Source organism: Micromys minutus (assembly GCF_963924665.1).
Source record: "Micromys minutus genome assembly, chromosome: 21".
Classification (NCBI taxonomy): domain Eukaryota; kingdom Metazoa; phylum Chordata; class Mammalia; order Rodentia; family Muridae; genus Micromys; species Micromys minutus.
The window spans coordinates 28,276,862-28,304,509 of NC_137956.1; the positions used below are offsets into that span (position 1 = coordinate 28,276,862).

A 27,648-nucleotide genomic window follows, 5' to 3' on the forward strand; every position below is an offset into this window, starting at 1 on the left:
TTGGAGAATCTAAGTAGGTATTTTAATATGAGGTTCGTGATTTATTAAATGGCTAATCTTTTTAAAATTTGTAATAGTATAATTAATTAGGTTTATAAGTTTGTCAGATTTAAAGTAGTCTTTTAAACTTTAGTACAGACAGAGTTACAATCTAGCACAATGCAGGCCAGTACTCACGTAAAAGTCATTTTTAAAAAAATACATTTTTCAGTCATGATTTTTAATGGGACAATTCTCTGTGTTAATGATCTTTAAAAGAAATACCTAACAATGAAGCAAAAATAATTACCCAGCAACAACATAGTTGGTAAATATATTCTGAAATACAGCTTAAGCTCAATGAAATAGAAGATCACAGCTAGTTAGACTTACACCAAAAAAGTCACAGTTTTCAACAAAAACATATGTAAATAACCCAAGGTCCAAAGTACCACACTCAGAAAATGTTTTGAATTAAAACAAGTAAGTACCATAGTCTTTAATACTGATGAAGCCACGTGTATCACTCCTCTTCAGGGAGCACTGGCCTCAACTGCTTATTTACAGTTAGGGTTTTTAGGACGTCGAGTAAGGAAAAACAGGTATCCCAACAGTTGCTGCCCCCAGTTCCCTTTGGCTAGCAGGCAGTGAGGAAACAGCAATACATGTCAACATTTTCAGGAAAGCACTGTTCAAAATCTAAACACTGATCATTCAACTGATCAAAAGATAAGATACTATGGAGTATCCAAACTACAATCTGGAATGTGCCAGATTATTATTAAAGTGCGCCACGTGACCATTCTCGAGTTAGAGCAGGACCTAACACTATGGAGGGTATCCTGACACACTCTTACTATGATGTAGGACAGAAGGCAACGTCAAGTGATCTCCTCAGTACTCACTGCTTCTCTTCTGGGTGTGAAGAGGTGCCCTCAGGAGGAGTGCTAAACTGAATTCTCTAATCAAGAAAACGAGTACCTGATAGCTAAACACTGAAGAACACTTTAGTGGTCCACTGTCTCGTGCACCATCACTCACTCTAATGTAAACATGGTGCACACAGGAGTACACATTCCCTGACAGCTGAGCACTCTCACACCTGGGACCAGGCCAGACACCCACCAGCTTCCAAAGGTGTTCTGACATTTGTGCGTCTGTCTCTAACCTGTAATGGCTAACACAACAGAGGAAAAGTTTTTGTTGTTCTTTTTTAAAGATTGAAGGTCCAGATGAACTTAATGAAAAGTCCCGAACTAAAACAAGGAGCTGGAATTCTCTGGTAAAGCTCAATGTTGGCAGCACAGAGCAGGCACTAATGGTAGTGAGTCACACAGGAGTGCTCCAAGTAGAGATGGCTTCTTACTATCAAGTGCTCCCTTATTACAAAGCTTCTTGGGAACCTTCCTATCAAAAGGAAGCTGCAGAGACATGGATTTGGATGTATGGATATGAAGGAAATCTTGGTTTTCAAATTCTTTAGTAATAAATACATCAGTATCAGGATCCCCAAACAGTTAATTTCAATCATTAAATATTAAATACATTGTGAGAGCAGGTGTCATCGAAGCCAACGTCTGCTCTTACACTATGAACAAGATGAAATGAATTGAAAAACTCGATGAAAGAGTATTTCCCAGTTCGCCATCAGCTGGTCAAACTATGATATTTTTCCAACAATTGGATTTTCCCTAAAAAACAGTAAAAAAAAAATACTCTTTAAAAGAAATACACAAATTAACAATGTGACAGACACAGAACCCACCAAGTAATTTTGACTTTCTTTGATTGTTCATGCCGAGTCTTGTTTTGAAGGACTTCAAGAAAACTAGATTAACTTTTGTTGACAGGTATTCAAATTACTAATAAAGAAAATGCAGAATTAGAACATTTACAACACAACTTTTGTAATGTGCCAAGCTTTCTACCAAGGAAGAATGTATTTATATCAATGAAATTGATTTTTTTAAAATTCAGAAATATAAAAGTACTAACCAACATAATTTTCAAAGACTATAACAAGGATTTAGAGTCCTCCCACAAAGATCTTGGGAAATCATCCATCTTCCTTGCATCTCAACTTTCTACCTAAAGTAGGATGGAACCATGCTAGGCTGGCATGGGGATCAGCGACAGAGGAGCAGACACCGTGGAAAATACTGTTAATTGCTGGTCCACGAACCAACTTTCCCCATCTACTGTATTACCAGCAGGTCCTTGATCACACTTTGAACGCTGTGTGTCAGGGAATGCTGGAGGTTAACTGTAGACAAATTTTTTTTCTAACACTAGGGAGAAAATAGTCTTTTATTTTCCTCCCCGTGGACATTAAAAAAGAAATGGGGCTCTGAGCGACTGTGGCTCCTCGGATGGGATAGAGCTCCCAATGACAGTGCTCAGTGGTTACATTACCCACTGTATAAGCTTGCTCTGCAGTGGTGAGACTGAAAACTTCCCTCAGGAGACCGCTGCTGCTGCTGCTGCGAGGAATCTAGCCGACTGCTGTCCTGAGAGGAAAAGTCCCACTGCAGGTCAGCTGTTGCTGTCCTTAGCCGACTCATCCTCTTCATCTGAGATGCAGCACTTGAAACCAACCTTCAAGTGCTTCTAGGCACTGTTACAACTTACTTTTGTGGTATTTGTTATAAAGATATTTTGAGAAATATGAAGGAGACAACAAAAAGAAAAGGCTACAAATGATTCAGAGTGAATTACAACTGACATGGCACTCAAAGCAGTGATGCAGCCCAGCACTACCCTGCAGACAGCTGCTGCAGACCAGGGAGGGAGGGGCGGGAGGCACGGGAGAGGCAGGCCTGGCAGATGCAGGGAGCGAGCCCGCGCCACTTACTTGCTTCCATATTTTGCACTACTCGATCTTTTCTTCCTGTATTTCTCATGAGGCTCATCTAGCTTCTCTATGGTGCTTTTTATCTGCTGAATTGTCTTAAAGGTTGCAACAGAATCCTCAATGGTGAACTTAGAATAACCAGGTTCTTCCTGTGGCCCCTGATAGACAGCTATAGACCCACAAGCCTCTGTAAGAAACAGTGAATCTCTGATCAGAAAACTAAATTCCACAAATGTTATCTGTAGTGCAATTGAGGAGTTTCTTTGACAAGAACACAGGCGCTTATATTATAACAAAACTGTACGAAACAGAACAATCACATTTGCATAATTTCTCAAGCAGACAAGATAAACGCCTCCTCTGAGGGTTTGTAAACTCCATTATCAGTAGCAGGGAATCTATAAATATTCCCAAATTTTTAAAAAAGAAATAACCCAGAAGTGAGTAATGAAAAGTAATTGGTTTTATAAATGTAGAGTGTGTGTTTACCTTCCATTTTCTGCAGCTTAAGTAAACTGAGGGTAAAAATGGAATAAATTCTTTCTGTTTCTCTGTCTTCATCGATATCTATCTGGATGTCTGCAGGGATACCCCTATGGTAAAAAGAAATATTAAGGACATTGGAAAAATTCTTTGTTAACATTAGAAAGATTTTTGGTGAACTGAGACTAAAACTAGGATTAGAATTTTGCAAAAGAGACTTCAGAAATTAGTGTCCAAAATTTTAATTTAAGTTCAACAGGATCACAGGTCTTGTTAGTAAGGACAAGACCTTCAAGTCTTAAAAAGGATTTTGAGGTAAAATCATTTAAAAAGTATTTTAATGTGTATATGTATATATGTGCATGTGTGTGCATATGTGTGTGTATGCAAGTGTGCACATGTGTGCATCTGCAGAGGCTAGAACAGGGTATCCAATCTGTGCCCTGGAGCTGGTGTCACATAGTTTTTGGAACTAAACTTGGGTCTGCTTTCTACAAGAGCAGTTCCTATTAAATGTTTTTTTAACCTATGGTTCTCCACAAGACAACGCACCAACAGTAAAAGGGCGACAGTCCATCTAGTTCCTGGCTAACACTAGTTTACATTTGTGTCTATAGTAACTTACTCACTCTCTACAGTTTACTTTTTGTGATCCTAGGATTCAAACAAAGCCCTTGTGTGTCACTAGGCAACAACCCAAGCCTGTCTAGACACGATTTATAGAAATGTTTTCAACAGTATGCAGCCTTTGTGTCCAGCTACTTTTACTTAGCATCATGTTCCCATATCCACGTCCACATATGGTCAGGGGTCATCACAAAGTTACTTACGCAGTACACGGCTTGCAGCCTGGTGTATTTTCACTTGACTCCTGGCAGCAGAGCCAGTTTCCATTGAGATACGCTGAAGGATGGAAAGAACTGAGCCTGTTGTGGTTGCATCTGCTCAGCCTGCACAGCATATCTATCCACTCATTAGCTTCCACACAGTTATTTGCTTGGATGTACAGCGTTTTCTCTGTATGTATCACTTGGAACATCTTTATTGGCAATTAAGATAAAAAAGTTAGAGAAGCCTTAAAAGCAACATGTCATACACAGACGGAAAAGGCACTTAGAAGGAGACCTAGCTTGTTGGCTAAGAGATGGCTGCTAATGTGTCTTAATGAATGTAAAGTGTAACGCCGTACAAGTGTGAGGAACTACAAGTCAGCGAGGGGATGGTACGGAACAAAGAGCCATCTTAAGGACTGCAGGATCCTGCACCAGCTGAGTGGCAACAGCTGACCTCAGTTGGGACATTACTTGGAGATCTGAATGGCAAATACTACAATGACTTGCACGTGATGATTTAAAATGTTTCAATATTTATACAACTTACATTTTTCTTGTTGAAAGAGCTTTCTTCCAGTTTTTCCACAGCAAGAATGTTTTTTACTGGAATAGTGTAAATTGCATCTTTGCCTAAATAATAAAAGACAAAATTAAAAGAATTACTGTAATAACCGAAAGGTGAGACTTTGATTCTGTAAGGCTAACTCCATAGCTGATAGAAGCGCGTGTATCTTCAGTAGATGTCTGGTGATGGTGTTTCTACAGCATCACAGCTTTGTTTTCTCTTCTTCCTCAAGCCTTTCTTCAAGGACATGAGGGTTGAAATATAAAACGCTAATAACATTCTATTTTATATTATTCAAAGGAGTAATGCTATGACCTTCTTTTGACAAAGAACAATATCTGGTTAATTGTGATTTAGGTTTTGTTGTAAATAAAGACATTAATACAAAACAGTTGTTTGGTCACTATCTTGGTACAAAGCCTAAAAATTTAAGGTGATTCAGACGTGACACATAATTTTTAAAATATACACACTGATTGTCTACTATATGCCAGGTACTGTTTTAATTTAAGACAGAACAATAAACAGAAAACAGGTTCCTAGTGAAATCTGTATTGGGTTCTGAAAAGACTGGTAGAGAAATACTAACTAGAGATGAACACTATGCAGAAAATAAATTGAAGTGATGTAAACAGAATGTAACTGGAAAGTTAGGTGAAACTGGGTGGTCAGAGAGAACTTCTTTGTGAAAATAACATTCAGAGGATGGTTAACAGATGAGCTCCATCTGCAATGGTTGGGCCAAGCACACACAGGCTGATGTATGCAAGGCTGGAGGCTGGGCTGCAGGGCAGCACAGTGTGTAACCTGCCCCTCCCTCATGATCATGTGAGCATGTTACTGAACCCTAAGGTAGGTAAATGGATGACAGAACATAAGATGAGCAAACTGTCAAAGCAAATACCAAATAGGTAAGAAAACTAGCATTCTAAAGGAGATACGTGTACAAGACAACATCTGAGGGAACCAGAGGTATAATGAGTTGGGGGACAAAGGAGATATTATATTGTTGGGTGCCAACTATACAGGACATCAGAGGCTCTAGCCAGAGAATTTAGAAGTATTCTGTCTTTAAATTTGTTACATATTTACAACATGCCCATACTCCAAAGTTGTTCTATTTATTCATTTTGGAACAGATCCTAATACTGCAAGTGTTAGATGCTCTAAGGAACATCTATCTGTTCTCACTATGAAGGCTAGTTTCTGTTAACCACGATAATGGGAGTAAATTACAATGGGAGTTAGAAACAAAAGATCTTTCCAAGAAGTTTCCAAAAATAAAACACAGGATGACATAGAAACACAAAGTACAAGCTTAGGTTCACTGGACTTGGAAGTGTTGACAAATGACTAAATGCTCTTAAGAAAAAGATAAGGAACTTTTAAATGGAAACATCTATCAAGTGCTAGGCAGGAATAGAAGAAAAAAAAGCAAAAAAGAAAAACTTCTAAATTATGGGTCATAAAGTAGCAAAACTTACTAAAGAAATGTTATAAGAGTTTTCAGAGAGATGCATCAAAAGTTTAATAATCAGATTTGATATAAAAATTTCCACCAGTACCAATGGAAGCTAGTAAACAATGGAGTATTATAAATAAATAAATACACGTACATATATATTTATAATACACACACACACACACACACACACACACACACACTTAAGCCTACAGCACCTGTTATTCCTACGTGGCTTTCCATCTAACTACTAACCAGGTTAGGGACCTACTTATTTTCTGAGGTTAAGTCAAGAGTGGAAAACTCAAGGCGGTATGGCCATAGGTCAGAGTATTATAACTTTAAAGTCCTGGGGAAAACTGAGAACCATTAAACAAGAAGGATAAAAATGTCTTGGAACATGTAAAGACTCAAACAACAACAACAACAACAACAACAACAACAAGAGCAACATCAACAAACCACTTATTTTAAAAATATTTCAAGGAATTATCCCTGTAAAATTGTAGCGAATCCAGGAAAAAGATAGGTAATATAAGAAGTTATGTTGGATAAAGAAAGAAGAAACACAGAAACCATTACAACATATGTAAAAGAGACAGTGTTCTTCTACTGCCTGGGTAGAGCAAACTCATCAGCTGATGGACAGTAGGTTGGTTCCAGTTTTTGGCTATTATAAATAATGCTCACCTAAACATTCAATAATGAAAGTCTCTCTGGGCATCTGTTTTCAATTCTTTTGGGGCAGATCACAAGCACAGAACTGCTATGAAACAGTTTTATGATTTATGATTAATCATTTTAATATTCTTTTGTATGTTTATTAGCCTTGTTAATATTTATTGCCCTTTAAGTTAAAAAAATCCTGGATAGAAATTTTATCAGGTAAATGTTTTGAAAAGTTTTTTTTTTTTTAGTTTTGTTTATTTTGTGTGTGGGTATATGTGCCTAGTGCCCACAGAGCTCAGAGCTCAGAAGAGGCCCCTATGAAACTGGAGTTATAGATGATTGTGAGCAAACGTGGATGCTGGGATCTAAACCTGAGTCCTCTGCAAAAGCAGCGAGTGCTCTTAACTGACTCATCCCTGTAGCCTCTTAAAGGTATTTTTTTTTAAGTTGCCTGTCATCTTTTTTCAGGTGTGTGTGTGTGTGTGTGTGTGTGTGTGTGTAAATGTGTACTATTACAGAAAATGGATGCCTGAAGTTGACATAACATAACTTTCTCAATGGCTCTCCACTGTATTTACTAGGCAGGGTTCTTCACTGCATCTTAAGCTTACCAGTTCGGGAGGCAAAATAATTACCAATGTAGGCTATCGAGAAAACTCTAGAAGACAGAAGTAAGCGAAGCTGCTGAGCAGCTATCAAATACAAAGCTCGTGCACTTTATTTATGAGGAAAAGTCCTCAGAGCTGTACTCAGAAACTTTGATTTTACATGTACTTTTGCAATTGTAGTATCTGCACCTTAATCCACAGGACGTTAGCAATAAGGAATGAAGGCTGGTATAAGGAAAGGGAGTGAGACATGTCACTGAGAGCAAAAGAAACTTACGGTGACAGCCTGACTGAAAGGTGAGAAACTGTACAAAGCCAATACATGGACATGAAAGCACAGCTTCTTTGTCCCTTTGGGGACAAAGGCTATCAGCTGGGAAAAACAGCCGTGCCTACCCTTCAGCACTCTAAAAATGCAGTAACATTACCAACGACCATCTCAAGAAATCAGAAAATGTCAACTTATGTTCTATGAATTCTTTTTTAGACAGTAGGAAAGGATGTAATACAATTTAGAAAAATCCACCAAAATAGTTAAAACAATAAGCATACATGCTTAGAACTATAGGCCTTGGCAAATAATCTCACAATCCTATGTATTTCCTCCAAGACAAAACCAACACAGATCCAATACATCATTCTTACGGCTCCACTAGCTTAATTCTGTGAAAGTCTATACATTTTTAGCATCACCATATAGAACAAAAAGCTAAATGTGACAACTGTAGGTGCACTTTTGGCCTATGAGGTCCATGAAATTCCTATGCAAACTCCATGTCTATGTGTACATAACTGCACCATTCTCAGGTAATTCACCATGACTACCATCTGATTAAAAGGGCTTTCTAACCAGCAGACTTTGAAATGCTGGCTTAGATTAGACAGTGCTTTAACTGGGGAACAAATAACTTGTTTATTCACACAAGATGACTAATTTACCTTAAATTTTATTTAATTGCAATATTGTTGTTAGTTTTTTTTTTTTTAAAGTAGTCTCTCTTTATGTAATTCGGGCTGTTCGAGAACTCACAATGTAGACCAGGCCGGCTTCAAGCTCATGAAGATCTGTCTGTCTCTGTCCTATAATTCCCCCACCCTTAGAGCCTGGATTAAAATAAACATTATAAAGAAAAGTGGTATCCATAGGTGAGAATATTTATATAAAATTCAATATAAACTAGAATTCTGAAACATTCAAAGACAGCTTTAAAAAGAAAGGTAAACCTGTTGATCTTTGGTTACATATTTATATACTGTAACAAACTATGTGGATGCCTAAAATTCAACACATTGTAAAGATTTCTTATTAATATATTTGGATATATATACACATGCCCGTGCGCGTGCACACAGACACACACAGACACTCAGCCACTCACTGTTAGCTGATACATTAGTACATGCCAGTAGTCCCTGCTATTTGGGAGGTTGATACAAAAGGACTGCTTAAGCCCAGAGCTCTGAGTCAAGACCTCATCTTCATCTCTCTCTCAGCTGTTCTACCACTCAGGAGTTCCCAGTGAAGCACTCTATATTCTCTTAACCACCCATGTCAGGTATTTATGTCATCACTTCAGTATTTATAGGAGAAGCTCTCTTAGTTGGTGTTTACCCATCAGATTTCATGGGACTTCGAAACCTACTGCGCACCATGATATGCTGAATGCTTGTGTTTGTGTGCTAACCTGTTACGTCTGTACTTTTTTGCTTTTATTGTTGTACTGTCTTACTAAGTCCGGCAGTTTTGTTCTTACACTGATTTACACCAGACTTTTATGTCATAGTTTTATTATATACTACATAATATGTTAAGATCAACACTTCAGTTTGTGTCGCTGTGAGACACTCTGAGCCATTTCCTGTGCAATGATCCACCGCAGCACCAAGAGCAGCAGAGTAAAGCCACTGCGAAGCATAGACAACTCTACCTTGTTGTTTGTGGTAGGTGAGCTCTTTGCTTGTCAAGCAGAACCATCGTTTCTTGAAGTTCTTTTTTCCAATACGGGTTCTTCCTTGAGCTCTCTTATACATCTCCCTGCCGACATATCAGACAGAAAATAAACACTGAACACTCAGAGGTTAAACCATCACCTGGACCAAAGAGCTGACCTGACTGTTAGTGCCATTGGCAGTCATGTATAGTTCCTAGTGCACTGCAGTGACTTCCACTGATGGTTGGGAACTGTCTTTATTAATATTAACGTACGGCTGTTTTAGCTTTACTTTTAGATAGGGCGTAGCCTGCATGATATCAGTGCACAGTGTGTATTGTCTGTGAAAATCAGATCCCTTGGAGCTGGAGTACAGACAGTGCTATACAGAATAAAAAGGGTCATGTAGGTAATTTCCATCTCATGATTCACCTGACTGGAAGCTGCTGGAACAGAATGAAAACCCAGGTTTCTTCATTTTCAAAGCCATGTTCTTTGTACTTACTGTCTACAGTGACATATAATGTTTAATTAATTACCCTTCTTTCAGGTGCACAGGCTCGCTCATGCCACTGGACTCTTTCGTTTCCGTAGATGAGATCTCATCCAGGAACTAAATGGGGAGATGGGGAAGTATTACAGTATGTGAGTAAATAAGATACATCATAAAAAATTGCTTTATCTGCCACATGGTGGCAGCAGTGCACACCTTTAACCCAGCACTCTAGAGGCAGAGGCAGTCAGATCTCTGAGTTTAAGGCAGCCTGGTCTACACAGTGAGTTCCAGGACAGCCAAGGCTACATGAAGAAACTGTCTTGAAAAACAACCAACCAACCAACCATGTTTCATCTTGCATGTCATTGATTGTACTAGGAAATTCCTCATTACTAGAGACTATATATAATGCAGGTTGAGAATCTCTTTTATACAAAATACTCAGAACCAAAGTGCTTTAGATTTAGGATTCTAAATCATTTGTATATACAGTAAAATATCTTGGGGACTAGACTCATAGCTAAACAAAATTCATATACATAGCCTAAGGGTAATTTTATACAGTGTTTTCTACTACACCTACATTTTGTGACCTATCACGTGAGGTCAACTGGGTATTTTCCATGTGACATCATGTCCACTCAAGTTTTAAATCAAGAGACTCATCTACAGTAATCTATAAAATAAAATACATTTGGTTATACAAAGATCCCAATTTACAAATGAAAGGTTTTCTAAGAAGTTGTTTCTTAACTTACTCAAATTCTAAATGGATTTCCCTACAGAAATAACTCAATCTATAATCCTTAACTGTAATTCGTTTTGAGACAATGCCTCACTATTTCTGAGGCTGGACTTAAACACACTGTAACCTTCCTGTCTCAGTCTCCTCAGTGCTAAGATGACAGGCACATACTACATCTGTCCCTTATCCACATTTTTGGTACCATGGCTGTCCTAGAACTCACTCTGTAGTCCAGACTGGCCTCAAACTCAGAGATCCACCCCCCTCTGCATGCCAAGTGCTGGAATCAAAGGCATGTGCTGCCACCTTTCTCAAAGCATTTATTTTTAACATTTGAAACTGTCATCTTCGATTTTCAGCAAACACTGGCACACAGCTCTCATGTATCCTCTTCCAGTGTATTTTACATTGGGACAAACACTGGGGTGTAATTGCTGGATGGAACAAAAGGGCTGTTTAATATAGCTTGTTCCCATTACTTTCTGAAATTCTAAAAAATTAATTCTGAAAATTCCCAAGTCCATAGATTTTTACTTATAGGACCATGAATGTTTCTGATAAGCCAGTAACACAAAATTATGAACTGAGCCAAATTTGACCTGAAGTTTGCTTTTATAAGAGCCACAGTTATGTGATAAAGCCAAAAACGAAATATGGTCTTATGCAACCAATAAATCCTACCATTTGTTGGCTAGTCACAGAAAATAACTCGCTGATTTCTATTATATATAACCAATGACCTCAACAAGTGAGATAACCTAAAATCAGATATAAGTATTTACAAACTTTCTATGCAGAATGTGGGATGTGGCTCAAGAAGATCTGTAACATCTATTGCTAGAAACAGGCAGCCACTTAGTGAAAAGCATTTAGCTTCATGAATATGTAACTTGGACTAGTCAAGGGCTTCCCAGCATGTGGACTCCTCTTAAAAAAAAAAAAAAAAAGTAACTCTTGCTCTTAAAGAGGAATTCTATTTGCCTCCTAAATCAACTATCCATTTGCTTATCCATGAGATATTATGATCCCAGTTGTCTGGCCTTCATTGCTTTCTTCCCTTTTGTTTCTACCTTTATTTTGTTTAAGATTTTATGACATAAACAATACAAGCATATAGTTTTGTAAGAACATCAAGGGACTAGTGCTTCCTCTATAGGACTGAAGGCATAGAAACTTAGGCCAAAGAATGCTATGATTTGCCCTCCAGAGCCCACCGAAGAGGCTTCCCAATGTGTTCCTTCTAGTTGCTGGAAGGGAATGTGGTAAGTGACCAAACTAGAACAGAATCATTTTGTCCTGTGGGTGACGCATGATCCAGTATGGGCCATCTGCCAGTGGAGTTTAAGATTGCTTGAAAATCTTACTTCTTAGTATCATATGAAGACGTGTAAGATAAAAAAAGTGTGTGATGTGAAATGTAAGAAAACACTAAGATGAAGGGAAAGTAACTGTAGGTAACTAGTAGGCTCAGGTTCACTCTACTTGGAACCATAATCATCTTCATTCTTTACAGTGTGTGGTTCTGTCACCGAATTGTATAACCACCCTGTGTCCGGAACTCTTCTAGTTACCCTTCCTGTACTGTGTGAGCAACAGCTTAGTCTCTGAAAGTCACTAGTATAAATGCCCATGTGAGTGAGAAATACATGGACACGCATAATTCCTTAATTATAGAGGCTGGAGACAGAGCTCAATCTTAAAAAGAACAGTCTAGGATATGTAAGGTCCTCGGTTTAATCTACAGACAGACAGAAAGACACATGGACACACGCAAAGAAATAGTTAAGATTTTAGGGCAAACAATCTTATGTTACCTAAGGTCTACAGATATACATAAGACAGTAAATGTACTATGGTTAGAATCTATTTGTGAGTATACAAAACTTGTAATTTTATTTTACAAATTAAAAGCATATTTTTAAATTTTCTTAAAAGCTTTCAACAATTACTTTTAAAAAGTTTTAGTTGAATTTCCATTATTCTAGATAAAAAAGAAAAACCTAGGTTCAGCAGAGTGGTGTAAACCTTTAATCCCAGCATTTAGGAAGCAGAGGCAGATGAGTTTGAGGCCAGCTTGGTCTATACACCAAGTATTAGGATAGCCAAGACTATATTATAAAACTCTGTAAAAACCAAACCAAACCAAACCAAACCATCTGATGGCAGCGTTTTCACTCATGGAGTCCTTGAAAAAGGAGACCACCAGTCTAAACATGTAGTTCAGAAAAATGTTCTTGGCAATTAGCAACTAGATCATTTATAGAAATTCAACAGACTTTGAAGACTAGGCTTGATAACTTGGTTCACTGAGTTAGGATTGTGATAATGAAGACATAGTACTTTCTCAAAGTTTAGTTTAGCTATATCCTAAGATAATTTTTCATTCCAAGTTTTTCAGGTTTATAATACTGTATTTTATGCGGATGACTAATGAATCAAGGACCAAAAAATTAATTACTTAAACAAACTTCTCAGTTTCTAATCACACCCCTATTTACATTTTGTAGGCCTTATATATACTCAATATATTGAAAACACTATTTTACATTTTTATGATTTTATGTGAAAGTGTGTGGAAATGTGAGTGTCTCAGCACGCATAAATGGCAGTTAGAGGATAACTTATGGGAGTTGGTTCCCTCCTTCCAATTATGTGACCCCAGCGATCAAACTCAGGTCATCAGGCTCTGTAAGAGGTGCCCTTACCTGCTGAGCCATCGCTGACCCATTTGGTTTTGTGTGGCAATTGAGTGCCCGCTCTACTACATAACAAGCTCTATTAAGCTTTAGTCCTAGATCAAAGGTTCTTAACAAAAGATAACTCCATCCTCCAGGGGACATTTATTTAGTAACAGCTAAGATCATTTCTGGTCTTCCAAACTGGGGATATGCTATTGGCATTTAATTCATGGATGTTGCTAAATATCCTACAATGCAAAATCAAGAACTACCTAGCCCCAAATGTCAATCGTGTTACATAGGAATTTGTATTGTATAGCTAAGACAGCAACAGCAGTTATTGCTAAGACTTGCTTATCTCACAGCTTTATTTGATAGAACTGGAAGACTTTTTAAGAAAAAATTATTTACTTATTATGTTACACAGTGCTCTGCTGGCACATACGCCTGGAGGCCAGAAGATGGCACCAGATCCCATCACAGATGGTGGTGAGCCACCATGTGGTTGCTGGGAATTGAACTCAGAACTTTTATGGAAGAGCAGTCAGTGCTCTAAACCTCTAAGCATCTCTCCAATCTGAAAATGACTTCTTGATTGGCAATTTCAACATGATTTTTTTTTTAAAAGCTGGAAACTGACTCTTTGGAAGAATATGAGATGTTAATTCCTTTAAACTACATGACAATAAAAAAAACCATACCTTTTTCACATCTGTAAAATATTTTTCTTCTTGAAACATTTTGAGAAATTCACACATGACTGACTTTTTGGACCGTGACTACGAGAAAACAAAGGATTTATGTATGTTAAATATGCACAGTTCTTAAACTCTTAGTTGTGACTCCACATGTGGTCATGAGAAATTTGTCAATAGTTCAGGTTTCTAAAGACACACACAACAAGAACTAGTTCAAAATAAAAAATGTCACGATTCCGAGGTGTTTCTGGGGTACCTGTGCTGCATGGTTCTGTGTCCGACAACACACATGCTTTGCACACTGCATGCTAATACATCACACACCACCAGTCACTGCTACCCGGAAGACCTGAGCACAAGGCACTGGGCTACTGTATACTAGGAACTGGGCTATTTTTACCTGACATGCAGGCTTTTGCTCCAACAACAACATAACAGCTTAGTTACAGGAACAGAAACATATACTATTCTCCCACACCACTTGTCAGCATGTATCAATTAGAAGTTTTGGATTTTATTAGAATGTCTGACTTTAATTGCTTAATGTTGCTGACGTAAGTTTTACTAAACAAACAAACAAATCCCCAAGCCAACCAAACAAAAACAAAAAAACACTAAGTAAATTCTGGCTTGAGATTAGGACAAAATTTAAAAAAGGGTCTTAAATCTACTCCTGCCACTTTATACTATGTGTTTATGCAAACTGAATGATTATAAAGTCAAAATACAATCAACTCTGAAAAACAAGAAGATGCTCTCTATACTCCACTCTAAATACTCAATTACTATTTATTATGTAAATATAAATAAGTGTATCTACCTTATTAGTATGCAAATTTATATTTTGTCTCCAATAAGTGGTAAGACTATATATACAAAGAATGGTTTAAAATGTTTGACCAATATACAATGTAAATATGTATCAAAACATATTGCATATATAAATTTATATAATTATATGAGAAAAATAAAAAATTTAATACAGAATTTGAAAACGTACTTACAAATGAGTGGATAGTTTTAATCAGCATATAATAAGGTATAGAACCATCATTACTCAAAGGCTTAAAGGGACAAGTGAGAAATGCAAATCTACTTGGGGTCTCCTGACAAGAGCAACTGTGGCTCACAGGCTCTCCCGCGGCACAGAGTAAACAGGAGGGATATAGATCTGAATGGGCAGATGAAAACTATGCAGCCCAGTGTCTAGTTTCTTTTTTGCTTTAAAGATGGTAGTGAGAAAGAGCCCCACCGGGCCTTAGGGAAGGTCCATGAGTCTCCCTCCTGCATAGCCAATTATCCAGCCACTTGAAGATATGAAAGATCCTTGAGCCCCCTTCCTGTCCAGCTAATTAATGTAAAGGTCACCAGGCCCACCAGTCATTATGTGCCTAGTTGCTGCTGCTATAACCTGCTCTCAAGAAACTGTATAAAAAGTTTATAAAGAATGAGAAGAGGTTGCCTCTCCTCTGGATGCAGCACACTCCAGCATGATAGAAAATAAACTTCTTGCTTTTGCATTGAACTCCATTCTTCAGTCTCATTTGAGGGGTCTCCCGGTAGCTAAGGCTCACTATGAGTCTTACAGTAGTAGTGGGGACTGAACTCAGGGTTTGATTTATATGAGATTAGGGCTTTACCACTGAGCTACATACAGCCCAGCCCTTCAATTTCTAGTTTCAAGGGAAAGGAAGAAAGCAGGTAGAGAAAGAAAGATCCTCAGATGTGAGGATCAGTGATAAAGGAAGGTGATAATGTACGGGTGAAGCCTCCAGGTTACGGGGTCTGCTCCCACAGCCAAACAGGAATGGGCCCAGCTTAGGAGTATTCAAATGTACTTATCACAAATGAAAAATAGTGAAAACTGTTCTTCATAAAATTTCCCTGTATAATCTGGAACTTACAGCACTCTAGTGTGGGAGAGGATGAGGCACAGGGTGAATGTGAACTGATGACAAGAGCACAGCCATGTCAAGGACTGAGCTGCCTCAGATCCCTGTGAGTGACAAAGCCTTCCATTTACTGGGATCCAAGTACTAGTGTTTATCTAAAACCCGAAACTAGCAAATAAAACTTCCTCCTCCAGGAAGTTTACAGCCCAAGACTGCTCCCTATAGCCTTCCCTTTGTTATAATAAAGGTACCTAATTTATAGCTAGTTGGTAGCTATATATATAATATAGCAGCCTATTCTTTTGTAGAGTCAGTGAACCCCAGTTACTTTATTAGTCAGAGCCTTGCTCTTATCCCTTTGTTGAACATTCTTAGTGAGAGAGAGACTGAGGAGCAATGAAGGTCCTCCAGATCCTGGACACAGCTTTGACCTCTCCTCCTAGATCTTAAACTAGGGAAAATCCCAAAACAGCAGCTGCAGAAGCAAATGGAAGAAAAGGCTCCTCAGCATTGGGGGCTGGGCATTTCAAAATGCTAAAGTAAGTTATTACCAGTAAACGTTTGATTTTTTTTTCTACCTAAGATTGCATAAAAGTTTGAGTAAAAAGTCTTCATGAGAGAAGTCATGAAGCTCTGAAGTAGAGCACTGAGAACATGATGAAGAGTTTATAAGAAGATAAAGGAGGGATGTGGAATGTTCTATGGAGGTGTGGGGGAAGGGGGTGCCTCTGGCGGGCCCATGTTGAGGCATCCTTTTCCCCTGAGAGACCAGCCACAGACAGTATCTATAGATAGAGTCTATCCAGGGCATGGGAAGGGGAGTGAAGAGGGTAGTAGAGGCAGAGGGAGGGAGGGGGGAGAGAGAGGAGTAAAGAAGTAGAGGAACAGAAACCGGCCATGAGCACATGGAGAGAGGGGAGGGGAATGGGGAGAGAAAGGACAAAGGGGGAAGAGAGCGAGAGAGTGAGGAGGGGGCAAGCAGCCCCTTTTATAGTGTCAGACATACCTGGCTACTGTCAGGTGATTGTGGAGTGGAGCTCAGACAGAATGCTAACACATGATGGGTCTATATTTTGGAGCTAAGGATCAAGCCAGTCGCACATTTCCATGAATCATTCATCTTGGAGCTAAAGACTTGTTTCAAAGCTGTTAGGTGACTATGGCACAGACCATCACATAACTCAACTGTGTCTGTTTCCTTTCTTCCTAGTTGTTCCTCCTACCATGGGTATTCAGGTTAAGTACCATTGTCTCCTTCAAAAGGTGACTACAGCAGAACACCTACTGAAAGATAATTACTGCATCTAAATATGTATTCTTTTCAGTTTTATTTTTAATATGGAAGAAGGTAAGTGAAGAAGGAATCTTAGTGTACAATAAAATTTGTTAAGTATTCAAAGAAGGAAACAATTATACACTCACCTTTCTTCTGGATTGACACCCCCAGTTTCCAATAATCTGAATGGTTTTTGAGATGAGAGTTAATGTCCGAACTGTCTGTGTATCCTAGGAAATGTAAGAATGACCACAATTCTTGTTAATTTTTCAGGAAGCAGAGTTTATATAAAAAGCAGAATAGAGTGAATGGCTATATGGCTGTAAAATAATGGCTAAAAAATGTTCAATCAAACCAAGGTAGTTAAGATGCAGCTAAGCCTAGGACACCTTATAAAACGTGGGGTTAGGAGATGATGAAGGAAGTTGGTGGTATAGGCCTATGACCTCAATTCCTTGGGAGGCCCAGACAGAAAGACTGTAAGCTCAGATCTGTTAAAGCTGCAGAGAAAACCCAGTCCAGGCAACTCAGTGAGATTACCTTGTATAGTATAGTAAGTACAAAGAGGGCTGGGGGTACAGCTCAGTGGCAGAGTGCTCGCTAACATGCATAAGGCCTTAAACTCCGTTCTCAGTACCATTAAAAATAAAGACAGAGATTAAGAATTTAATAACTTGTGCCTTTGAAAGACATAAGTAATCAACTGTATCTTATGGCTTTGTGTAGTCTAAAGACTGGATTACACTACAAATTTTATTTACTTTTGGAATATCAGAGATAACTACTTTTTTCTACCTTATAGATGCTTCCAACTTTCTGTGCTTAGTCTGCTTCTAAGCATATTCAATTAACACATAAGACTTCTGCAATCACCTGTTTCCACCACAGGGGTGGAGGGAGAATACAAATTCAGACAAAGAAATGAAGTCACCCACTCACATAGGATCTTACCAGAAGGTAACCATTTGGGTCTGTTATCCAAGTTATCTTTCAAGTCTGTCTACCTGATAGCAGTGTAGTTTACATTAAAGTAAATGTAAATAAAATGGACTTTATTGATCTACATTTCTACATAACCAACTATCCTACCACAGTAAACAATATTATCAAAAGACATATCCAGGATAATATAGTTAATACTATTTTATTTTTTAGTATCTCACACTGAAAACAGGCAATGACTAGAGTATGGGAAGAAAGGACCAAAAAATGGAGAAATCTGAAGAAGGAATATCTGGTATATGATCATTATATCTGGCAAAAGTTATAAATTATGGTTATCCAGATAGGATTTCAGCTGGGGCACCCAGGACTCCAGCCCATCCTTAGGAGCCCCACTACAGCTGTGCCCGTGAAGGAAGTAACATTCTTTAAAAGTTCCAGTAACACTAGTTTGAACTGAATTTCACAAGACTTCTCCATTTAAATTTGTTAATTTGTTTTTTTTTTTTTTTTGTGCAGCCCTGGCTGTCCTGGAACTCTGCCTCTGCCTCCTGAGTGCTGGAATTAAAGGCATGGCTTAACCTTGGCTTTTAAATTCAGTGTTCATTTTATCCAGTTTCAGATAACCACAGGCTGAGACCCATCTACCTGTGGCTACGGCTGGGCAGCCATGTCACCCGGCTACTCTCATTCCTTGCTACTCTCTACATGGAAACATAATAAAAATTTCCCTTTGACATATAATACCCAGAACCCTCATCACCTGGCTTCTAGCACACAACTTAGCAAACACTAGGTAAAAACTATTAAAGTCAATCAAAATATTAAATTTTTAATTCAGGGTAACTCAGCATACATTCTCTTTTTGCTCTTACGTTGTTGACTCATGGAATTGTGCCATTTGACTGTCTTTTGTCTACAAAAAAACCAGTGTCACAGGTTTTCTATAATCTTTCAAAGAGCGGTCTCTCTGTTCTAATTTCATGCCTTTCCTTAGACTCCTGTGGGTTCTGACCTGGAGGCAGCAAAGCACTCTTTTCACTTGTCTGCCTCTTCCCCTGGATTTAAACCATGAATCTGTTTCTCCATTAAGAAAAGACTCACTTGATGATTTCCTTCTCTCAACTATCATTTTTATTAATTAAACTGAGCATGTGTCTTAGCTACCATATGCTTTGGATACACATATTTGGAAAGATTCTGCCTTGTTCTGGAGATACTGGCAGTCTGTGTGCAGAGATCTGTTACACACAGATGTTACTAATCAGAATACAAAAGCCATCCATGGCAGAGAGTGTGCACAGGGTGTTACACGGATATACAAGAGACATCAAACAAAACTAATGGTTAAAGAGGTCTCCACTGCGAAGGTCTTAAAAGGGATTATCACGGGAAGAATGAGGGACATAATAAGAATCATCCAATTAGTTTCCTTTATGAAAATTTCAACAGTGGTTTACCAAATGTTCATATAATCTGTATTAAAAAAACACAACAATTGCAAAGGAGATTCAAGTGAGGGGTTTCTGTTTTCTTTCTTACAGTATTAACAGCTGAATGCAGGCCTCGCAAATGCTTGGTAAATGCCTGAACATTGAGCTCTAGTCCCAGCCCTTAGTGCATCTCATTATTTACACTTCCAAATTTTATTTTTAAAAAAGATTTATTTTGTATGTGCATATGTGTATCTGTGTGTAGGCATGTGCACACAAGCGTGTGGGGGCCCAGAGGGATTAGATTCTCTAGAATTTGGGTCCTTTGAGAGAGCAGTACATGTCCTTAACTGCTAAGCCATCTATCCAGCTCTTTTTTCTTAAAGATTTATTTTATGTATATGAGTGCACTGTCTTCAGACACACCAGAAGAGGGCATTGGATCCCATTATAGATGGTTGTGAGCCACCATGTGGTTGCTAGGAATTGAACTCAGGACCTTTAGGAAGAACAGTCAGTGCTCTTAACTGCTGAGCTATCTCTCCAGCCCTATTTTTTATATTTTTAATTGTTGGAAATCAGAAGAAAAATAACATTTCATGGGATTACTCTGTACTCTCAGCTTGTACAGTAGTGCTTACTCATACTTCTTACTTGGTACTAATTAAGTGCTAGCTTTAAGTTGATACAACAGTTTCAGTTATTCTCACCTCTACAGCACCAATGCTAATACTGTGTGTTCTCTATTCCCACTACTTTAAAATTTCTTTAAAATGAAGGGTTACAGTTAAAGATCTGATGGAGATGCTGTGTGGTGGGAATGGGGGCAAACAACAACAAAAAGGGACCAAAAGAAAAGATGGATAATCTGGAATGAATAATAAAGCTTCATGAAAAGTGACCTAAAAGTGTTTCTGGTTAGAGGGATTTTATTCAAATTCTATCTAGGAATTCCATATTTGAATATGAGGCAGAGTCACAGTTCAGAGGTGGGAGCTCTGTTTATGTACAAAATGTCCCTGCCCCACGTCATTATAGCTTTAGTTAACACAGCCACAGGAAGGAGTCCAACAGAAGGATAAAGGCTACACAGAACATCTATCTTCTGCCACTATCTATGCATCATGGCTCTCAGCTAACACTGTGAGGTACCCAGAGGAGAAGTGGGCATTTGCTGTTCATTACTTGATAGGCCATGAGTACACTAAGGTAAGGAATGTAAAGTAAGGCTGCATGTGTCTCCAGCACCGAGCACTGATTCAGTGGTTGCTGTGAGATTTAACACCAGTCTGCTAATAGACTGTGGAGACAGGACTAGTCTCATTTGAATCCAGTACAAACGGTGTAGGATCCAATCATAATGTCTTAATTATGTGAGCCTAGAGAAGTTATTGCATGGTGATTTCCTTACCTGTGCATGGGACTAATAAAATCATTTACTCCTACAGTGACTAGGAAGACCTAGGTGAGTTAACCATAGAAAGTGATTAAGGCAAAACTTAGAACAAAGTTATCACTAAGTGTTTCTTACTATTCTGTGATATCCATCAGCAGCTAAAAGCATCAAGAGTATAGATAAGATATTTCAAACACTGAAAGGCTAAAGAGTGACTAAATATATGCTGTATGAAGAAGGACCAGAAATAGGTTAAAAGAGAAAAGAAACTTCAAAATAATTAATATAATATTAGGTATATATTCAAAGCAGATTTAGACTTAGGTAACTGAATAGAATTTCATTTTAAATCTCATATTTTGATATAACTTAGGCAAACAGAAAGCAAAAGTATAAAGATACCAAGTAAGTTGGGCTCCTATATATTTTTGAAATAAACTTCATTTTTATTCAAATTTCTGAGACCTTAAATACTGTCATGATTAATCCACTATAAACGGGGTGCAGCAGGTTTGCCTGACCTCCTGTTCGCTGCAGGACAAGGCAGGAAGGCTGTTGTGAGTCACGGTCCATCTCGGCTATATAAGATTCTGCCTCAAAATGTAAAACTAAAAAATAACCTGCTGTAATGAACCAGGAAAGGGTCTGTTAATAACCAGCCAAAACTACGCCTACCAATCAAACCCACCACCCTGTAACTAAGAACCCACGGCACTTGAGCAACAGCAGAGAAAAACCCTGATGCAGGATCCCGTCTGCGCACCAGCAGACTCCAACTTCTCAGCATTTTATTAATCATGAAATGTCTTAGCATAGCAAAATAAAAGTGGCTTATTTCTTTCTTCATTTTACTAAAAGTAAATAAAATGGAATAGAGCTTTGAGAGGAGCAAACACTTACTGGATAATGAGGTCGCAAATGAAAAGCATGAGGTGAGAGTATCGCTACAGCAAAGAAACGAAGGAACACAAAGCTGCTCACGGCAGAGTACTGAACATGAGGGTTATCTGCGGGGATAAAATGGGGACATGTCATGCAAAACACTAAAAACCAAGGATGATAAAGAAAAAATCATGTAAACTGTGTAGGAAAGGAAAATAACTTGTAAAAACTGAGTTGAGAAGTGACTAAGAGAGAAAATGCTGAGACTGAACAAACAAGAGCAAAGCTGCTGTTTAAAGAAACATTTTTAATTTGAAAAATAACTTCTTGATAGAAAAGATTCTTGAAATGATAAAAAAAGTAATATTAAAGCACTATCTAGCACTAGCTAGTGGCAACACTGAATACCTAAAAACAGCTTCCAGTTTTATATTGTTTCAAATTCACCCCCAAAATGTTCATGGTGTCTAAGGTTATATTATGGTTAGTCTTGATTATCCAGTTCATTGGATTAAAAATGCCTATGAGACCAGCAAACCACCATTTGAAGTATTTCTGTAAGAATGTTTCCAGAGATGATTAGATGTTCTAATCAATGCTTACTACACTGATGGATTCCAATTAGGCTGTTGTATTAGGTGGTGAAGTTGTGGAAGGTGGAGGCTTATTAGAGGAAGCAGAGTACTTTGGGTATGTCTTTGAAGGGTGTATTTGGCCCTGGCTCATCCCCCCCCCCCCACAAGATGCTGGCACAGTATTTTTTGCCTTGCCTCAGACCTGGCTAAAGCAAGGAATCCAGTGGGTGTTGGACTGAGGCTTCTGAAACTATGAACCCAATATTACCTTTTATGTTGTTTTTCTCATGTACTTGTTACAAAAAGAAAACCAACAACTTAAAGACTAAAAGCAATTATGTAGGGACATTACTTTCAAAGCTACCAATATTTCACACAAAACTGCAGGTAAACTGAAGGCTACGTAGAGCGCTGATCAGTCACTGCCAGGACTTGTTTTAGACTGGAGAAAACAACTAATTCAACAACCAGATGCTGGAGAAGTGGGTGGTGAGGGAAAGACTCTCTGGATTTGACTCGGGGTTTAGCTCTTACAAATCACTCAGCAGGCAGCAAGCTGCCCATGTTCTGACTGCTTGCCCGCCTGGCAGAGAAATAGGAGTCCAGGTAGTAAGGACAACTGAGACCTCAGTTCCATTAGCTAATCAATGGGTAATGGCTTCAAACAGTGTTTGGAGTAAAGAAAGATCAGAAAATGTGGTTATAATCAATCTAGCTCACTGCTTGAAAACAGAATCTAATTCCCATTTCATCTTTATGTATGCAAAATCAAGTCTCTGCCACCTCTATTGATTATGAAGATTAGATATGTTTATTTAAAGCTAAATGTTTTATCTCTTTATTTTAATTACCCAAAAGACAAAAACCTGAATTCAAGTAAAAGTTAGTATTGGGTAAATTAAATAGAGGGACAGATAAATGCAAACTTAACAAAATTAAAAAAAAAAAAACCTTTTTAGATGGCTAAGAAAGTTAATTTACAGTTTTATGCAGATAGATAAACCCAATTATTCATTAGGTAGCTGCCTTGTCTGCACCTCCCTCTCTGTTATGGGTAGATCTGCAATACGCTTCGGCAAATTTGTCTGTGTAGCAGAAATGAAGTGAAGTCTGAGCATCCCGAGCACTAAGAACAAGAAGTGCTGCTTCCTAACTTTACAAAGCCTTTCCAAGCAAAGTCTGAATGGAGCTAATTTTGCAAAACTGGATCGATGATCCCTAACAGTTCTGTGTATCCTGTGACAAGTACTCACAAAGCCAAGACTATTACTGAAATATTCTCCCCACAGACATGTTAGCATCCCACACTGTCAAACCTAGTCAACTGTATAAAACTAATGATAACTATTGTTTGAAAATATGGAATTACACCAAGGTTTATTCCACAATCTGTTAATTATATGACACACAAAATGTTTAATTACATATTATAGAGAATTTTACAGATAAAACTTTTCCTTCTTGAAACTAATGATTTTGATTTGCTCTCTATATAGTTGCCATTATATTGAACTAACGTGAATTGCATGTTTGAGATTATAGGAAAAATAAATCATGAAGTCTCACAAAGAAGCTAGCACCATTTTGAAAAACTTAGAAGATTGTACCTATGCAAAAATATTTCATACAAACCAAATAAAGAGCATGGAGAAAAAAATTGAAAAAGAAAATGTGATTAAGTATAACAAGGCACTTACTAGGAAATCTCTTAGCAGCCATTTGCCTCAGAGAATAAAAAATATCACACATCACAGTGGGGCAGCTCACACTTGATCCTACAATCGTATTGAATACTTTGTCCACATAGTAGTACAGATTCTCCTGCAGGTTTTAACAAAATAAATGCTAAGATTTTGATTGTCACACATCTTCAACACATTCATAAAAAAAGTAATGGGCATGAGATTTATTAGTGGGGACTATCTTGTCTCCTCAAGCGCTGTTGCTTGTCCCAATTCCCCAATTCCGCTAAAAGGTCGATCAGCATTTGGCTTAATTTAGTAAGTTAAATTCAGACTTTCAAGACAAGCGAAAGAATATATGAGTAATTTTCACAAGAAGCACAGTTAAGAAACCAGGGAAATAATTCATGATAGTCAGCGTTAGTACACAGTGACACAGTTACATACTGCAGTGAAAACTTGTGACCCCCCAATACAATTATAGATTTCCCAGAGGCAACTAAAATCAGTCTAACCTAAAAGGAATAGTCAGAATGGAGATTACAACTAGCTGCAGTTTAGATCTGGTTTCATTGGCTATTTCCAATACTGTGGGCTGCTCACTAGAACTAAATGGTAAGACCCTACTCTCCTTGCTAGTTAGATTTCAGTGTTAGAAGGTACAATGCAGGCTGCTCAGGGAGAACTGTCATTAAGAACTGTTCAACTGAGACCTCGTGTACTGCACTACTGACCTGACAGGCAATGGGGCCCTACTGTTTCGGGGATAAAATAAGCACTTTCTGATATGGATCTGATGCCTGCTTCACAGGAGAGAATCTCACCTAACCCAGTCAAGAACCCATAGCTGGTAGTAAGAGCCATGGTGTAGTGAAGAGGCTCCTGCTGTTGATTTGCTAAATGGCTATACCTATCAAACTGCCCACAGATTAGTGATGCTGTTGGCTTTGGTCAGAGAAGCTTCTTTTTGCAGTGGGTGGCAGTCAACGCAGAGGCTCACAGTGCTGGGAATAAGTGACTGTTGAGTACTTAGCCCTAAAATGGGCCATCTATCACACCATCTATCACACCCCCTCAAGGTTCGAGTGGACAGAAGAATCTAGGAGAAAAGAGTGATTGCTCCCTAACAGGTTTTTAAGGATCACATGACCACTGTACTCTTGAATTCCGAGTAGCTATGATCACCAGAATAAGACCTATAGAAAATCAGGTCCACAGACAGTTTATCGACTTATAAATCTCTACCAGCTCTTGAGAACTGACAAGCAATCAGTGGTTGCCGGGGGAGGAGAAACACTTTTTGTGGTACAGTTGTCTATGTGACTATCGTTAACCCTTGCTTCTTGTACCTAAGTAAGCTTACTTGAATACACATGAGGATGCACACACTCGTGCCATGATGGTGTACAAAAGCAGAAGGGTCAGTAATTAAAAACAAAACATTAAGAGGAAAGAAAAGGCAGGTATCTAGAGAGGCTCAGCGGCTAAGATCACACATCCTTACACAGAAGCACTTAGGTTCTCAGCACCCATGCCAGGCAGCAACTGTCTGCAACTACAGCTCAAAGGAATTCAGAGCCTCTGCATCCACAGCACCTGCTCTTTCACATGCACACAACCACAATTATAAAGTAAAAGAGAGCTGGGCAGTGGTGGCATACACCTTAATCTCTGCATTTGGGAAGCAGAGGCAGGTGGATTTCTATGAGCTCAAGGCCATCCTGATCTATACAGCCAGAGTTCTGGGACAGCCAGAGCTAGACAGAGAAACCCTGTCTTGAAAAACAAGAAAGGAAGGAAAAAGGAGAAGCTGCAGGGGAGGACTTTCTGGGACTAGGGAAGAAATCCGTAGAAAAAGGACAAAAAGGACAAAGGGTTAACATGATCAGACACCTTGTATACATGTATGAAAATCATAGCAAAATCTGTAATTAATTTATGCTAACAAAAGATTAGCTTCCAGAGAACCAGAGTTCAGTTCCCAGCACTAAACTGTAACATCTGCCTGTAACACCAGCTTCTGAAGATTCCCATTCAGGCCTCTGCTGGCACCTGCATTCATTTGCACACATCCGTACGCACACCTCCAAAACACAGATATAATTACAGACTCTAAACTAAACATTTTAAAAATAAGCTAAAATCAGCACTATGGCATGCTTTGGAAAGTAAAGGCTAATGTAAAGAATAAATAGCCCTGTTTCCAGACACATGGCATTATTAAAGTTTAAGAGTGTATGTTGGAGGGTAGAAAAATGGCTAAAAGGTTAAGAGCACTTATGTGTTTGCAGAGGACCTGGTTTGACTTTAGCACCCACATGACGGTTTACAACCAGCTATAACTCTGTTCTCAGATGACTCAACACCCTTTTCTGACTTCCACAGGCATCAGGCACACATGGCACACTGCATATATGCAGGCAGAACACTCATACATAGAAAATAAAATAAACCATTTATGGGAGACAGGCTTAACATTAAGATCAAAAATTAATGTAGTTATAAACTCTATTATGTAGCCATACCTTATTATTCTCTACATTATCTCCCTCTTTCAACTTAACAGGATCTATTTCACAGGATTTCGAGGAGTCACATATCTGGAATATACAAGTATTTTTCAGTTACTCTTCTTTCTTAGGCAATTTAACAACATGAAAATAATCCTTCTTCTGACACTATAAAAAACAAATATAACAAAGTTTAAAGCCCCCACCTGAAGATAATACAGTATAGACAATTTTCCAAAGAACTGTATTAAAGTCCTAGTAAAATAAAAATATAACAATATAGATCAATGTGCCTTGTGAGTAAAAACCCAGAGGGTAAAGTAATTTTCTTATAAAGTGTCTATACCTATTTCTCCAGTAGCCCATCAGTGGACAGAACCTTCTAATCAACACATTACTTCTCTAAAGGGAAGTTCCACAGCAGTGGTTCTCAGCCTTCCTAATGCTGGGACCTTTAATTCACACGGTGTGGTGAGTCCCAGGCATAAGGTTATTTTTGTTGTTACTTCATAACTGTAATTTTGCTATTTAAACAAAACAGAATGTAAATATCTTTATGCAGATATGCAGATAGCCTCAGATGACTCCTGTGAACGGGCACTTGAGACACAGTTGAGAAGGTCACAGACTGTACCTCATCCAGAACAGGCTTCAGCGTGACTTTCAGGTAGTGCCCTCCTACTATCTTCATCATCTCAGTCAGACACTGGGTAGCCAGGGAGTTTCCTCTAAATATTGCGTTTGCATCTCTGAAATGGAAGGAGGCAAAAGCCATTGATAGCAAAAAGAAGAAATGTTTTCAAACAGTAACATATTTGACTTTGATCATATACACAATTTTAGTAATTTTTACTACTAGCAGGAACATTTGCTGCCATTAGAATTTCTAAACCTATCAAAACTACTTTATAAAAATGTTAAGACTATGTTTATGAATTTAAAAAATGTAGTGTGGGTCTTTAAATAATTTAAATTTAAATAATGATGACGCTGTCTTGCCACAGTAGGAATGGAAAGGCATTAGACTGTTCTTTGTAATATCCTATGTGTGTCTACAAGTGT

At 38.3% G+C, this 27,648-nt stretch overlaps 1 protein-coding gene across 1 annotated transcript in view; it reads right to left on the reverse strand.

Annotated features, from left to right (window-relative positions):
- Window positions 1–1,618: 1,618 nt before the first annotated feature.
- Window positions 1,619–27,648, reverse strand: part of RASA2 (RAS p21 protein activator 2) — a gene marked incomplete at its 5' end in the record, with an annotated part of 81,587 nt that continues 55,557 nt past the window's right edge. Inside the window, 13 exons of the mRNA XM_080934631.1 lie at window positions 1,619–1,670; window positions 2,831–3,017; window positions 3,320–3,423; window positions 4,144–4,352; window positions 4,694–4,776; window positions 9,379–9,485; window positions 9,921–9,994; window positions 14,002–14,079; window positions 17,313–17,396; window positions 21,838–21,944; window positions 24,092–24,215; window positions 26,602–26,676; window positions 27,221–27,335. Coding sequence (XP_080790757.1) covers window positions 1,640–1,670; window positions 2,831–3,017; window positions 3,320–3,423; window positions 4,144–4,352; window positions 4,694–4,776; window positions 9,379–9,485; window positions 9,921–9,994; window positions 14,002–14,079; window positions 17,313–17,396; window positions 21,838–21,944; window positions 24,092–24,215; window positions 26,602–26,676; window positions 27,221–27,335 — 1,378 coding nt within the window. The 3' untranslated portion in view covers window positions 1,619–1,639. The remainder of the gene's footprint in view (window positions 1,671–2,830; window positions 3,018–3,319; window positions 3,424–4,143; window positions 4,353–4,693; window positions 4,777–9,378; window positions 9,486–9,920; window positions 9,995–14,001; window positions 14,080–17,312; window positions 17,397–21,837; window positions 21,945–24,091; window positions 24,216–26,601; window positions 26,677–27,220; window positions 27,336–27,648) is intronic.